Raw genomic sequence first — 12,917 nt, 5'->3', positions numbered from 1 at the left:
TTTTAGTTATTACTTCAATCAATGTTGACATCGTTGCCTTGGTCATCCATCATTCTCTATTCAACAACAAATACTTTCTCTTACTTTCTTCCAACATTCAAATCGAGTAATAAAAGTTGCTTGCTTTAATAATAAAAGTCAAAGTATCTTTTGGAATGTCATTCATATCTTGCTTTAATCGTTTAAAATTATCTATATTGATGTCCAAGGCTCTACCCTAACTACTTTCTTTGATGATTTTAGATTTTATTATTTTCATATATTACTTTACTGAATATACATGGTTTTATCCTCTCAAATATAAATATGAAGTTATCATAGTTTTTACTCATTTTAGAAAGATGGAACGAGAACTTCTCTAATAGATGGGATGAATACCAAGTTTTAATAATTTACTTACTTCTTATCCTATGATATACAATATCTCAATTCATCACCACACATACCTTAATTAGTTACTCAATTAAACTAAAATATTGACATATGATTGAAGCTAATGTTACCCTTTTATATCAAGCCTTTATGCTAGTAACCTTTTGGTCAATAATCTTTCAACCATCAACTCTATCCTTAGTCATGCCTCAAACACACCTCTCACCACATCAACTATCAACTCTCCTCTAGAATTACAATCCCTTATCACCCTAGTTCAACAACACCTCACTCCCTCATCTTTTTTTGCTTCTCCACCAACTTACCTTGCAGTGCTTGTTGAAACAATATCCTTGCCACCATAAATGATATTTTTTTTCTCTTTTCAGCTAAGTGACATAGAAGTGTATTAGTCTAATCAAGTACGTGTCAATAACTCTCTACTAATTCGCATATCTCCAACATAATTCAATAATACCACCATGTTTAAACATTAGATGACAACACGGTTCAAAAATATTATCTTAAAATCATATTAAATCCTTGACCTTAATGCTACCACAAGTTCTTTACCTGAATCTACTAAACCCACAATCATCACCTAAGCCCAAAAATCTCCATAATGGTGTAAAACCATATATGAAAAATACGATGTCCTACTTCATAATATCACATCGATCATTATATTATTTTATGGCACACAAAATATCATCAAGTATAAGTGAATATTTCAAATTAAGCAAAACCCAAATAAATCTATTACTAAATATAAAGCACGTCTAGTGGTCAAAGGATTTCACCAATTACCAAGTGTTGATTTCACATGAACATTCGGTCCAATTGTTAAACCAATGATAATTTGGCTCATCCTAAATTTAGCTATCACTTAAAAGCTAGCATATATACCAACTAGATGTTAATAGTACTTTTTTTTAAGACACCTTAATTGAACAACGACCTCTTGATTTGATCCACCCTTAATATATATATATATATATATATATAATATTTATAAACTATAAAAATCTATTTATGAATTTCGCTAAGCTCCAAGAGCTTGATATACTAAACTTGGCTTATTTTTTATGTTAGTTGACTTCGTCAACTCTAAGTTTGATAAATCTTTGTTTATGAAGAATAAAAGGGAAGTACTATATATTTATTAATTTATGTAGGTGACATTATCATCACAAACAATAATATTTGAATATGAAGTAATTCTTTAAGCAATTGACAAATCGATTCTCCATAAAAAAATATAAAAACCTTAAGATTTTTTTAATAATGAAAGCAACATTTTAATCTTCTAGATTTTTCTTATCTCAAAAGAATAACATTCAAGATTATACGATATACATAATGCTAAAGAAGTCATCACCTTACTCTTCCAATCACTCAAATTATACGATAGTAGTCCTACTATGGATTCCGTACTCTACTTACAAGTACTTAGTTTCTTATAGTATTTATCTCTCATACGTACAGACAATTAATTTATAGTCAACAAACTATCATTCATCACGTATTAGTTTACACTAAAATATGTCTAACGGTATCTCAAAGAAATTCTTAATTATGAATTTTTTCTTCGCAAATACTTATCACTAGTTCAACTTTATGTTTTTATTAATATTGATTGAATAGAGAACATTGATGATAGAATATATATCAATCTATATTATCTTTCTTCCAACAAATTTAATTAATTAAAATTAAAAAAAAAATCATAACAACCACACATATCGAATCATCACCTATCTTTCAACTTGCCATCTCCACTATCTCAACTTCTTCGTACCAAATCTTTAGTGTGACACGTAGCAATTTGAACTCATAATTCAGATTTAATAAATTAATGAGTTAATTATACTATTATCTCGATAAGTGGTAACCACGTCAAATCTCCATCGAACAGCACTTCCTCACACACCGCGTGATAGGATAGACGGCGATCTCAGCCGCGTTATAGAACAGACGGCGATCTCAGCCGTCGATTGACAGAAAGCGCCCGAAAAAAGAAGAAAAGAAACCGCCCGAGAGAAAGTAAAAGCCTCGTGACGCCTGACAACGTTTCACACTCTGCTAATTAATCTGGATCGTCCGTAGTTCCATAAAGAGATCCCGACCGTTAAATGAATAGTACCCGTAAAAGTTTTTAGCGGTAGGAAGAAAAAGGATTATATAAGTAAATAAATAAATAAATGTCCCCTCCGTCTCGCCAATATCTCTTCTGTCCTCTCTCGTTTTATTTGGTATTGGGGGAGTGGACGAGGGAGGCCCATCGAATCCACTTGGGTTTCTTCGCCGATAAGGATCGGTGGTTGGGGCTTTGTTCTCGTCGAGTCCGGTGTGGTGAGAAAGATCAATCCTTGCTGGATTTTTTTTTTTTTCGTTTTCCCTTTGCAATTTATTTGTTGGGGGTTTCGAGGAAATTGATGATAACATGCTCGTTTTCTGATGCTGATCTGTGGAATTAATTAGTCCGATATATTACTGGAGCTGTTGTTAATATAGGCTATTTGTTAATTATTTGTTGTTTTGGCTATGATTTGTGTTACTTATTTCGTTTCACCGATTTCTATCTTGCATCAAGTTGCTTGCTTGTCTAAGAATCCTTACATATATGTTCTCCGATCTAAGAAACGATTGCAACAGACAAAGAAAGATCTGTATCAAAGTCATATTTGGGGTCATCTCTTTAGGGTTCTGATGGTAGGCTTTCTTTGGATGGTAAAGTTGATGGTTGATTATCCGTCTTTATACTTTGTCAGACCTACACGGAATAGATCTGTGGGGTACGTTGTGAATTTTAACGATTCACTTTGAGTGCTGTCTAATGTGGATCTTATGTTATTTTTCTGCACTGAAACATCATTCTGAACCATGTTGATAATTTGCATCAAGACAGGTGAAAGACGGTCGTCTCATTAGTGTAGGATGCGATTTCATATGGGTAGCATTTGTTTGCCTGCGTTTTGAAATGCCTAAAAGTAGCAATTGCAGGCAAATGCGACTAAGATAAAGGAGGATGCTGGTGCCCAGACAGGAAGGACTAGCAATTATGCAGGACTAAGGTAGAGGAATAGAGGGCCACAATGTGTGAGGAGGCCACGTGTGAGAGGATGATATCTAAGATTTTATTACATATAGTTCAGTCCGCAAGTGTGTCATACAGTATTTCAAATCATACGCCCACTTTGCTGCATGTAGGGTTCTAGTTGTGTTGGCACAATACTACATTGGGTTTACTTGCAGACAATCAAATGCTTGCAAAATGAGCTCCTTTCTGCAAAAGCACTTGCAGGTAGCCCACTTACAGGCAAGCAAATAGCCCAAACAAGGCCTCATGTGTTATGAGTAATTTTAACTATGTGTTTGCTGTTGCCTTGCAGTAGATCAGTCATGCCAGATCCGACTTGATGTGTATTAAATTCAGCACAAGTTTTGGTCGAAATTGTATTGGCAGGAACGACATCAAATATTGTACTCAATTTCTGAAACCCAGTTGTTCATGGAGATTGAACTTTTTGGATTTATTTGATTGTTAATTTGTATTGATAGAGTTCAAGTTGTCAAAGCTGTCATGAAGTCAATGTTTTATATAGATCATATATCACATCCTAACATACTATATAAAAGAAACTGATGTGGTTGGTGTATTCTTCATCATGTTTTTGTTGTTAATTAACATTATCAATAAATATGATTCTGCTTATCACTTAAGTGTGGTTCACTTCTTTAGACCATGGTTCTATCTTTTTCATTGATGGTCCCTGGTGGATTATGAACAATAATAACACACTAAACTAATTGTTCTAGATATCCCAATTTTTTGGACGATCTCTTTGATCTGTAGTAGCAACCAATAATATTTACATAGGCATCCTACTTTGCTTTTCTACATTTGTGGTATCATTTTTTTGTGGTAGTCAACTCTGGACATGTTCTGTTAAAGGAAAACTTTGAATGTGCTTTCTTTTCTTCTGGATGCTTGTATTTATCCAAGAAGATGTTTTGTTCTATGTTGTTTCAAAGATGGCTTTCTATGGTTCTAATGGTAACTGGAATGAGACTATGCAATTTTTATCTTTTCCTCTCTCATCTCAGCGTCCTTTGGATGCACATGCTTTATTCTTGCATTATAACCTGGCCTTTTATTCAATATATATAGACTTTTGAGGAGATTTTAAGTGTGTAAGGCGATTCTCTTTTTGTCATATAATTTGTTAATGAAGAAAATTTTGAACTACATACAATGTGGGAATCCTGAATGTCACCATAACCAGTCCTGTAATTGATATTCTCCTCATAATTGGTGATCATAATTGGTTGGTCTGTTGGGAAAGAAACATCTTTTACACTTTTGATTCACTTTCACAGCATTTCCATATTGTCTATAATTTAAAATTTTCATTTACATAGAGAAAATTTTAATGGGTTCTATTACCTAGCAACAATTTTTTTGGATTATTATTAGCAAATATTCTCTTTATATTATTCTTCAATGTCAACTGATGTTATCGCTACTCATAATTTTCAGTTTTTGGAGTGAAGCTTCTTTGCAAAGCCAGTGAAACTCTGTTCTTTCTCTTTGAATCTCAAAGGCTAAGTGTTCATGTCTGATCTTGACATCCATATTCCAACTACATTTGGTATGATCACAAAAGACTGTTAGACTATGAATACAATTATGTTCTAGATTCATTTTTATACGTCAATTATCATGTGTTATTGGGGTACTATATCTGCATCATTCCATCTTGCTTGCACTTGTCTCTTTGAATGCAGATCCTTTTGCTGATGCAAATGCTGAGGACTCTGGTGCTGGTGCAAAGGAGTATGTTCATATCCGCATCCAACAACGAAATGGCAGAAAGAGTCTGACAACTGTGCAGGGGCTAAAGAAAGAGTTTAGTTATAACAAGATCTTGAAGGACCTAAAAAAGGAATTCTGCTGTAATGGTACTGTGGTCCAGGACCCTGAATTGGGCCAGGTACTTAATATTCCCTTGAATTATTTTGCTTCTGCTATGTTAGTGCAGTCTATGTCGCTGCACCTTGGTTTGGTTTTTCTTTTCTTAGGAGCATTAGTTGTCTGCAGGTTATTCAACTCCAAGGTGATCAGCGTAAGAACGTCTCGAGTTTCCTGGTTCAGGTGTGTATACCCTCTGTGGTTATTTAGCTTCTGTACTTAATTTGTGCAACCATGTAAGGAACAGTGCAAACCTTTTTCCAAAACTGTGTTAATTTCTCATACTCTTCATATCCAGGCGGGTATCATCAAGAAGGAGCATATCAAAATTCACGGGTTCTGAATAATCGCATATCATGCGTTAAGACTTGAGTTATATATATTGTTTCTGGCTGCTTGTAACATGTAACTTAAGGGGACACTGTGTTGCGACTCCTGCGTCGCTGGTCTTCTGATGGCTTATCTCTCAGTGACGTTTTCTGCCGTGAGAAGAAGCGTTGCTTTGTGTTATGGTTTATGTTCATTTGTGTTGGTCCGGATGTTTGATCTCACCATGACTATTGTTCTTTTGGTCTATGCGTTACATTGCTGGTTAAAATGGGTGGCCTATTGCATGATATGAACATCTCGTTCAGTACGATTTCTAGAGAAGTGTAGCGTGTGCAGGTCTGTATCTTCCCCTGTATGAATCAGAAATTTAGTGGAGCTTGCAGAGGGTTGATGTTTATATAATGTCCGTGTTTAATGATCTCAAATTAGATTTGTAATTACCAACACATTATGTGAGCGATTGATGTTTAGATATCATCGTTGACATAAATGTAACTAAAAATCTGGTTAATTATATATTATTTTTATAATTAATTATCTTTCGTATTTTGATCGTTATATTTTAAAAAGCGGGTATCATTATAGTTATGGATATCTTTATAGTTATAGAAGTGAAATATTTAGGTTTATTTATCCTAATATTATATATTTTATTAATAAAAATATAAAAATAAAATGATAATTTTAATATTTTAGTTGATGATTAGTAGATTGTATCGATGGTGTTGTTAGGGGTTGTGGATGGTTATTGTGGACGAGGAGAGTGACAGGAAAATGTGAGGATTGTTTTGTATTTGTGTCGACATTGATATAATTGTCGAGTGGAGAAAATGTTGCTTAGCAATTGCATGGTGGTCTTTTCGTCACTCAGACAACTACATTGATATTGATGATATGCACAATTGTATGGAGAAAAATTTTTCTACTATCGTTGGATATATTCATCGGGAGTTTGACAATCGTTTGCTTACCAACCTTCCGGAGCTTCCTTTCTTGGTCGATGATAATCGCGACAAATAGAACTCCAACAAACCCCTAATCTTCTCTTTTCATGCCTATACCAGAATTAACACAACATTATGGGAAACTCCGACGACTCTAACTTTGGGTCGAGAGATCCGCCCAATGGGTCGACGACAAGGCAACCACTATCTTCTCCATATGCGTCGAGCAATGCCCAGCTTTGGGTCGAGCAATTCGCCCACTGTTGTTGGTTGTCGCTTGGCAACTACATCAGCACCGACACAGTTGGTGGGGGTCATTGCGACGTCTACAATGAAGATGGTGATTGCCTTATCGTTGACCTGTTGGGTGGATCACTCGACTCGAAGCTAGTGTCGTCGAAGCTCTTGCTGCTCCCCCTACTGTTGCATTAGTTCTGGCATGGGGCATGAAAAAGGGGAGATGAAGTGCTCATCGAAGGAGTTCTATTCGCGGTGGTTGTCGTTAATTGGGAAGGGAAGCTCTAGAACATTGGCAGGCGAACGGTTGTTGAGCTCTTGGTGGACAAATTCGGTGGTCGTAGAAAAATGTGTCTTAGAATTTGATTCTGAGTATGTCATCGTACCCATCATTGACACAGTTGTTGAGCGACAAAAGGGCTATCGATGCAGATGTCGAGTGACCCTTTTGCCACTTAATAACTACGTTGATGTCGACGCAATTATAGAGTGATCCTTACCTCTTGTCATCGCTCTTCCATCGACAACAACAACCCCTAGCCTCCAGTGATATCATTATCCGTCACCATAAACTAGAATGTTAAAATTATATTTGGTAAAACTAATAACGTTATGATAAATGAGGATAATTTATAGTTAACCCCTAAAAATCACATAGAACTATAATGCTCCCCAAAATATAATTCATAATTGATGTATACTCAATTAGATTGGTTAGAACAAGTCTAATTACTTAATTATATCACATAAGTGGTCCTCAAATATTAAGGACACATCCCACCATTTTATTATTATATGAGATTTTTTTAAAAAAAATTGTAAGAAAAAAATTTAAATATCAAAGTCGTAATAATATGTAGTGTTCAGATTAGTAAATGCCGTTAAGGAATAGCATTCAGAATAAATGATAAAATCATATCTTCAACATTGATTGATATGATATATCTGATCTTTTTATTGAAGGTTCCAAATTTCATTCGACGTATTCAAACGTATTAACTTACTCGAATCTCATTCGACATATTCAAATTTCATTTGAACTTGGATTTTATTTTATTTTTATTTAAAATAAATAAATAAATAAATAAATGATAAAATATCTTATCTCTTTATATTCTAATCACCAAAGGTCGGAGGGTAGAAATCCAACACAATGCCCAGTGGGGGGGGGGGGGGGGGGGCGGGGTCTTATATTGACGCTCTTTCCTCGATGTGCGCCACGTCCGACCTATCCAGAGTTCATCGCAAAGTCCTCTGGTTCACACGAAGTACGTTTCTTTTCAACCCAAACGCGCTGGCAGATGGGATTTGAATCGTGTGTACTTCACACCGCCGTACCAGTGGACGGTAGGCAATCGATGGTCACATCTTCCCCATATCATACATATTCTGAAAGTCCGGTGAATGATTCCATACTCGTACCGGTTGAAGGGGGATAACGATAAGCCCGGTGACCTCAATACCACGTCGATCGGGTCGGGTTCCCGGTTCCTGAGGTGAAGAAGACACGTGCACGTATTGCACATCCGAGTTCTTAGATAAACATCAATCCTTCCTTCTTCTTTGGATTGGACGTTTGCAGACTGGTGTCATGCGTCCCTAACTCTCTCTCTCTCCCCCCACCAACCAACCTTATCCTCTTTCTCTCCGCCCATCCAAGCGCAACCGTTTTCTCCGTCACCATATGCCCAACTATCTCTGTACATATTATTATTATTATTATTATTATATATATAAACAATTATAAGTGTTCTAATAATAAATATTCACAGAAATATAGAGCTTTCTACTGTTTACCTACATGTCTATCTATCCATCTAAGATATACGTTAGTGTTTCAATTGCTGGACATTGTCTAAATGTATATGAAATATATATACAAACATATTTCTTGGAGAAGGATTAAGGGTCTCATCCTTCACTAAAATCCTTTACTAGGACAATGCCCTCTCTCCTCATAAAACAAAAGAAAAAAAAAAGAGAGAGAATGATACGATGAACAATATATATTTATCATAAAACACCTAGATAATCAATCATCCGAAGAATCAGGTTTTTATTTCTCAGAAATAAGAAGATTTTATTTCTTTTCTTCAATTTAAAGGAGAAGTAAAGCTCTATATGCAAATTCTCTTTTCAAAGGTACCCCTACATTAATTCATTTCACTTATCTTTTTATTCTCGATTATTCATCCTTTTGGATAAAAACAAATATAAAAATTTCAAATAGCCAAGCAGCACTCCAACACGTCAGAAAACAATGCCATGAGGAACTTCGCCAGTCCTGCACGACTGGCCTACATTGATCTGCAACTCTGGGCGATAGCTACTGCAAGCATTCGACTGGACTCTGCATCATATCTTCAGAGCTATTGGATTAAACAATCAGCATCAAACATCTCCATTTTCATCGCAGCTATTGTTTGATGAAGATCCAATGACTACGGATGTTCTAAACGCTTCTTACACCCTCGTATTTCCTTGACCATACTCATCCGTCGAGAGGAAGTTCCTGAGAAGCAACAGGAATCTGAAAGGTGTTTGCTTGCATGGGCTGGTCAGCTTCCAAGTGAGGAAGCTTGTGGGGTAAGGATGGAGGGTGTGGCAGCTGAACAAGACAATCTGAGACTATTTAAATATGTTATCATCACCACAATATTTGGAAAATGAAAATAATTAAGTTGTCAACCTGTGTTCTCTCTTGATGGATAATTAAGGGAAGTTGCCATGCCAACCCACTTCTTGCATCCTTTATAAAGGAGGAAGGGGAGCAGACCTTTGCATGCGCTGGTTGCAACTCCTGACAAATATCCATCTCTCAAGAATTCTCCCATGGCTTCATCCTTTTCAGTGCCTTCAATGGTCAGTTCTCATGCCTGCTTCCGTAATCTCCTTCCTTCCCATTTTTCTTTACTTGCATCTAGCAGAAGATATCTTCATCAAGCCTCTGTGCTCTTCTGTATTTATTCTTTTGCGGTAATACCAAAGAAAAAGAGCACTATAGACAAACCTTTATTACTTGACATGATGGAGGGAAAGAGACATAGGTATCTAATGATCATAATATGACGAGTCTCATTAGTTTAATGAGGAATGTAAGTTCATGTTTACTTGTTTCCTATCCTTCTTATGCATGCTATGAGAACCAGCCAGAAAAATTGGAGGTTTGTAGTTTTAACAATGAAAATGTGATATTTCCATCGAGAACTCTACCACTCGATGCTTTGCTATTCTGATGAGTTTATATATGCTGGATTTAGTCAAAACTATACTTATGAAATTGCTGCCTCATGTCTTCTTTTCTCATGGATAAGATTTTAAGCTTGTGATTGTCATTAAAGGTGTCAAAATTTTGGTTCGGGATAAATGTAGTTAATTTTGTGGTTTTGGCCTTTGAACTCTCCATCCTCTGTTGAGTTGGCTAGAAAATAAGATGTCAACCAAGAAACAATAATTCATCCTGAAAAGATATTAATTGATCGGCAAATTCCAAAGATGCTGCTATATTGCCCAGTCAAGGCCAAATGTTGTATTGCTATATAGTCTTGATAAGTATAATTAACATGAGTTTAACTACAGATAATGGCGGAAGAAAGCAGATTTGAAGCGGAAGTTGCCGAGGTGCAAGCATGGTGGAACACCGAGAGGTTCAAGCTTACCCGCCGCCCTTACACTGCTCGCGATGTCGTCTCCCTCCGTGGCACCCTCCGCCAAACCTATGCCTCTAACGAGCTCGCAAAGAAACTCTGGCGCACTCTCAAGACCCACCAAGCCAATGGCACCGCCTCACGGACCTTCGGCGCTCTTGACCCAGTCCAAGTCACCATGATGGCCAAGTACCTCGACACCATCTACGTCTCCGGCTGGCAGTGCTCCTCCACCCACACCACCAGCAACGAGCCGGGTCCTGACCTTGCTGACTACCCTTACGACACCGTCCCGAACAAGGTCGAACACCTCTTCTTCGCGCAACAGTTCCATGACCGCAAGCAGCGAGAGGCTCGGATGAGCATGAGCCGCGAGGAACGGGCACGCACCCCTTACGTCGACTACTTCAAGCCTATCATCGCCGACGGTGACACGGGCTTTGGCGGTGCCACCGCTACCGTGAAGCTCTGCAAGCTATTCGTCGAGCGGGGCGCGGCCGGAGTTCACATCGAAGACCAGTCATCGGTCACCAAGAAGTGTGGTCACATGGCCGGAAAAGTCCTTGTATCGGTCGGCGAACACATCAACCGGCTCGTGGCGGCGCGACTGCAGTTCGACATCATGGGCGTCGAAACCGTCTTGATCGCGAGAACTGATGCAGTTGCTGCCAATTTGATCCAAACCAACGTGGATTCCAGGGACCACCAGTTCATTCTTGGTTGCACCAACCCACATCTCAAAGGGAGGAGTTTGGCCGGTGCGTTAGCTGAGGCGATGGCAGTCGGAAAGAATGGCCCTGAGCTTCAGGCCATCGAGGACGAGTGGCTGTCGATGGCCAAACTAAAGACCTTCTCCGAGTGCGTCGAGGACGCAATCAACAGCCTCAACATCCGCGAAGACGAGAAGCGCCAAAGACTCGACGAATGGGCGAATCGCTCGGGTTATGATAAGTGCCTGTCCTATGAGCAAGGGAGGGACGTAGCTGAGAGGCTCGGCCTTGAGAACCTCTTCTGGGACTGGGACTTGCCCAGGACCAGAGACGGCTTCTACAGGTTCAAAGGCTCAGTCATGGCGGCGGTTGTCAGGGGCTGGGCTTTCGCACCCCACACCGACCTGATATGGATGGAGACGTCGAGCCCCGACTTGGTTGAATGCACCAGGTTCGCCGAGGGAGTGAAGTCGAAGCACGCGGAGACGATGCTGGCCTACAACCTCTCGCCGTCGTTCAACTGGGACGCATCGGGCATGGCCGATGACCAGATGAGGGACTTCATTCCTCGGATCGCGAAGCTGGGCTTCTGCTGGCAGTTCATAACACTGGCCGGGTTCCATGCTGATGCACTGGTGGTGGATACCTTTGCCAGGGACTTCGCCAGGAGGGGGATGTTGGCCTATGTGGAGAGGATTCAGAGGCAGGAGAGGAACAACGGGGTGGACACTTTGGCTCACCAGAGATGGTCCGGTGCTAGTTACTACGACAAGGTGCTGAAGACCGTGCAGGGTGGGATCACCTCCACCGCAGCCATGGGCAAAGGCAAGTTAATTGCCTCTTCATTTCTGTCAGACAATCCTTACCATTTCTGGGCGACAAACTTTAATTGATCTATCGTTTGCAGGAGTCACCGAGGAACAATTCCAAGAAACATGGACTAAAAATGGAGTCTTGAGCATGTCTGATGCCAATGGCATTGTGCTGGCCAAGTCTAGAATGTAGGACCAAGTTGCCGAAGCCATGAGAAGAACTTCCAGCATGGATCTAAAGGATTCCATGGTTCTGTTGCTTCGTTTCAGTGCATGTCCTAACCAGATTTGAATAAATTGTGTAATCACTAATAACTCAGTGGAGATTGGGCTTATTATTTTTTATGTTAAGCCTTAATTATCTGAATCCGGCCCTTTGTCATGCATCCATGTTTAAGTTATGAAGCCTAACTATGTTGGTATATGATGAACAAAGCTGGACTAGAGCAGAGTATTGTTGTGCTCTTAGAACATTAGTTTATATTACTCATGCAAGTTCCTAATCACACGATGGATGTAGTCACACGGAGTCTTCGAAAGCTGTAACGATCTCAAAGCCCCAACACATTTCCTAACATGCAGTGAACAGGAAATGAAAGGTTCGGATAAAAGGTCAGTATTATCCAAGAGCAATTGCTAGATGATCATCCACAACATCACACCACAAGGTTCGGCCTATTAGCTTAGGAACCTCGACTTGTTTCTCTACACTAACGCTAACATTTGTGTTCCTATCATGATGATCGTTCCTTCGATGAACCGAGAACAAACTATTCCGAAACCTCAAATGTTTGCTGGTTCAGTTAGGCTTACAGAACCCAATGTGATGTCACAGAAGAGGTACTATCAAAATCTTGGTGTTTATCAGGATTCAAGATTAGAAATGAAACAAA

At 38.8% G+C, this 12,917-nt stretch overlaps 2 protein-coding genes across 5 annotated transcripts; both read left to right on the top strand.

The window, feature by feature from the left end:
* The first annotated feature begins 2,558 nt into the window (after window positions 1–2,558).
* LOC135622954 (protein translation factor SUI1 homolog) lies at window positions 2,559–5,920 on the top strand. 4 transcript variants are annotated; one of them, XM_065125337.1, is made up of 8 exons: window positions 2,645–2,724; window positions 3,376–3,446; window positions 3,583–3,676; window positions 3,765–3,855; window positions 4,913–5,024; window positions 5,161–5,366; window positions 5,474–5,527; window positions 5,643–5,920. In XM_065125337.1, the coding sequence occupies exons 5-8, from the start codon at window positions 4,988–4,990 to the stop codon at window positions 5,685–5,687; spliced, it is 342 nt and encodes a 113-aa protein (XP_064981409.1). In that variant the 5' UTR covers window positions 2,645–2,724; window positions 3,376–3,446; window positions 3,583–3,676; window positions 3,765–3,855; window positions 4,913–4,987; the 3' UTR covers window positions 5,688–5,920. The 4 variants fall into 4 exon arrangements, with proteins under 4 accessions (XP_064981406.1, XP_064981407.1, XP_064981408.1 ...); XM_065125336.1 differs by having other exon boundaries at window positions 2,641–2,724; window positions 3,376–3,676; XM_065125335.1 differs by lacking the exons at window positions 3,376–3,446; window positions 3,583–3,676; window positions 3,765–3,855 and having other exon boundaries at window positions 2,587–2,724.
* A 3,638-nt stretch (window positions 5,921–9,558) lies between these two features.
* Window positions 9,559–12,391, top strand: LOC103997675 (isocitrate lyase). Its single transcript, XM_009418974.3, has 3 exons — window positions 9,559–9,717; window positions 10,435–12,037; window positions 12,120–12,391. Exons 1-3 carry the CDS (start codon window positions 9,688–9,690, stop codon window positions 12,215–12,217), a joined length of 1,731 nt encoding a protein of 576 aa, XP_009417249.2. The 5' UTR covers window positions 9,559–9,687; the 3' UTR covers window positions 12,218–12,391.
* The last annotated feature ends 526 nt before the right edge of the window (window positions 12,392–12,917 follow it).

The sequence above is a fragment of the Musa acuminata genome, chromosome BXJ2-9 (genome assembly GCF_036884655.1).
Source record: "Musa acuminata AAA Group cultivar baxijiao chromosome BXJ2-9, Cavendish_Baxijiao_AAA, whole genome shotgun sequence".
Classification (NCBI taxonomy): Eukaryota; Viridiplantae; Streptophyta; class Magnoliopsida; order Zingiberales; family Musaceae; genus Musa; species Musa acuminata.
This window is presented reverse-complemented; position numbering and strand designations above follow the sequence as displayed.

Bases quoted from the DNA above. Each gene is read 5' to 3' on its own strand.
- LOC135622954 (XM_065125334.1), top strand. From the start codon at position 2,574: ATGTCCCCTCCGTCTCGCCAATATCTCTTCTGTCCTCTCTCGTTTTAT. The intron at 2,725-5,160 runs GTGAGAAAGATC...CTTTGAATGCAG, and splicing joins TTCTCGTCGAGTCCGGTGTG to ATCCTTTTGCTGATGCAAAT. The intron at 5,528-5,642 runs GTGTGTATACCC...CTTCATATCCAG, and splicing joins TCTCGAGTTTCCTGGTTCAG to GCGGGTATCATCAAGAAGGA.
- LOC103997675 (XM_009418974.3), top strand. From the start codon at position 9,688: ATGGCTTCATCCTTTTCAGTGCCTTCAATG. The intron at 9,718-10,434 runs GTCAGTTCTCAT...GTTTAACTACAG, and splicing joins CCTTTTCAGTGCCTTCAATG to ATAATGGCGGAAGAAAGCAG. The intron at 12,038-12,119 runs GCAAGTTAATTG...TATCGTTTGCAG, and splicing joins CACCGCAGCCATGGGCAAAG to GAGTCACCGAGGAACAATTC.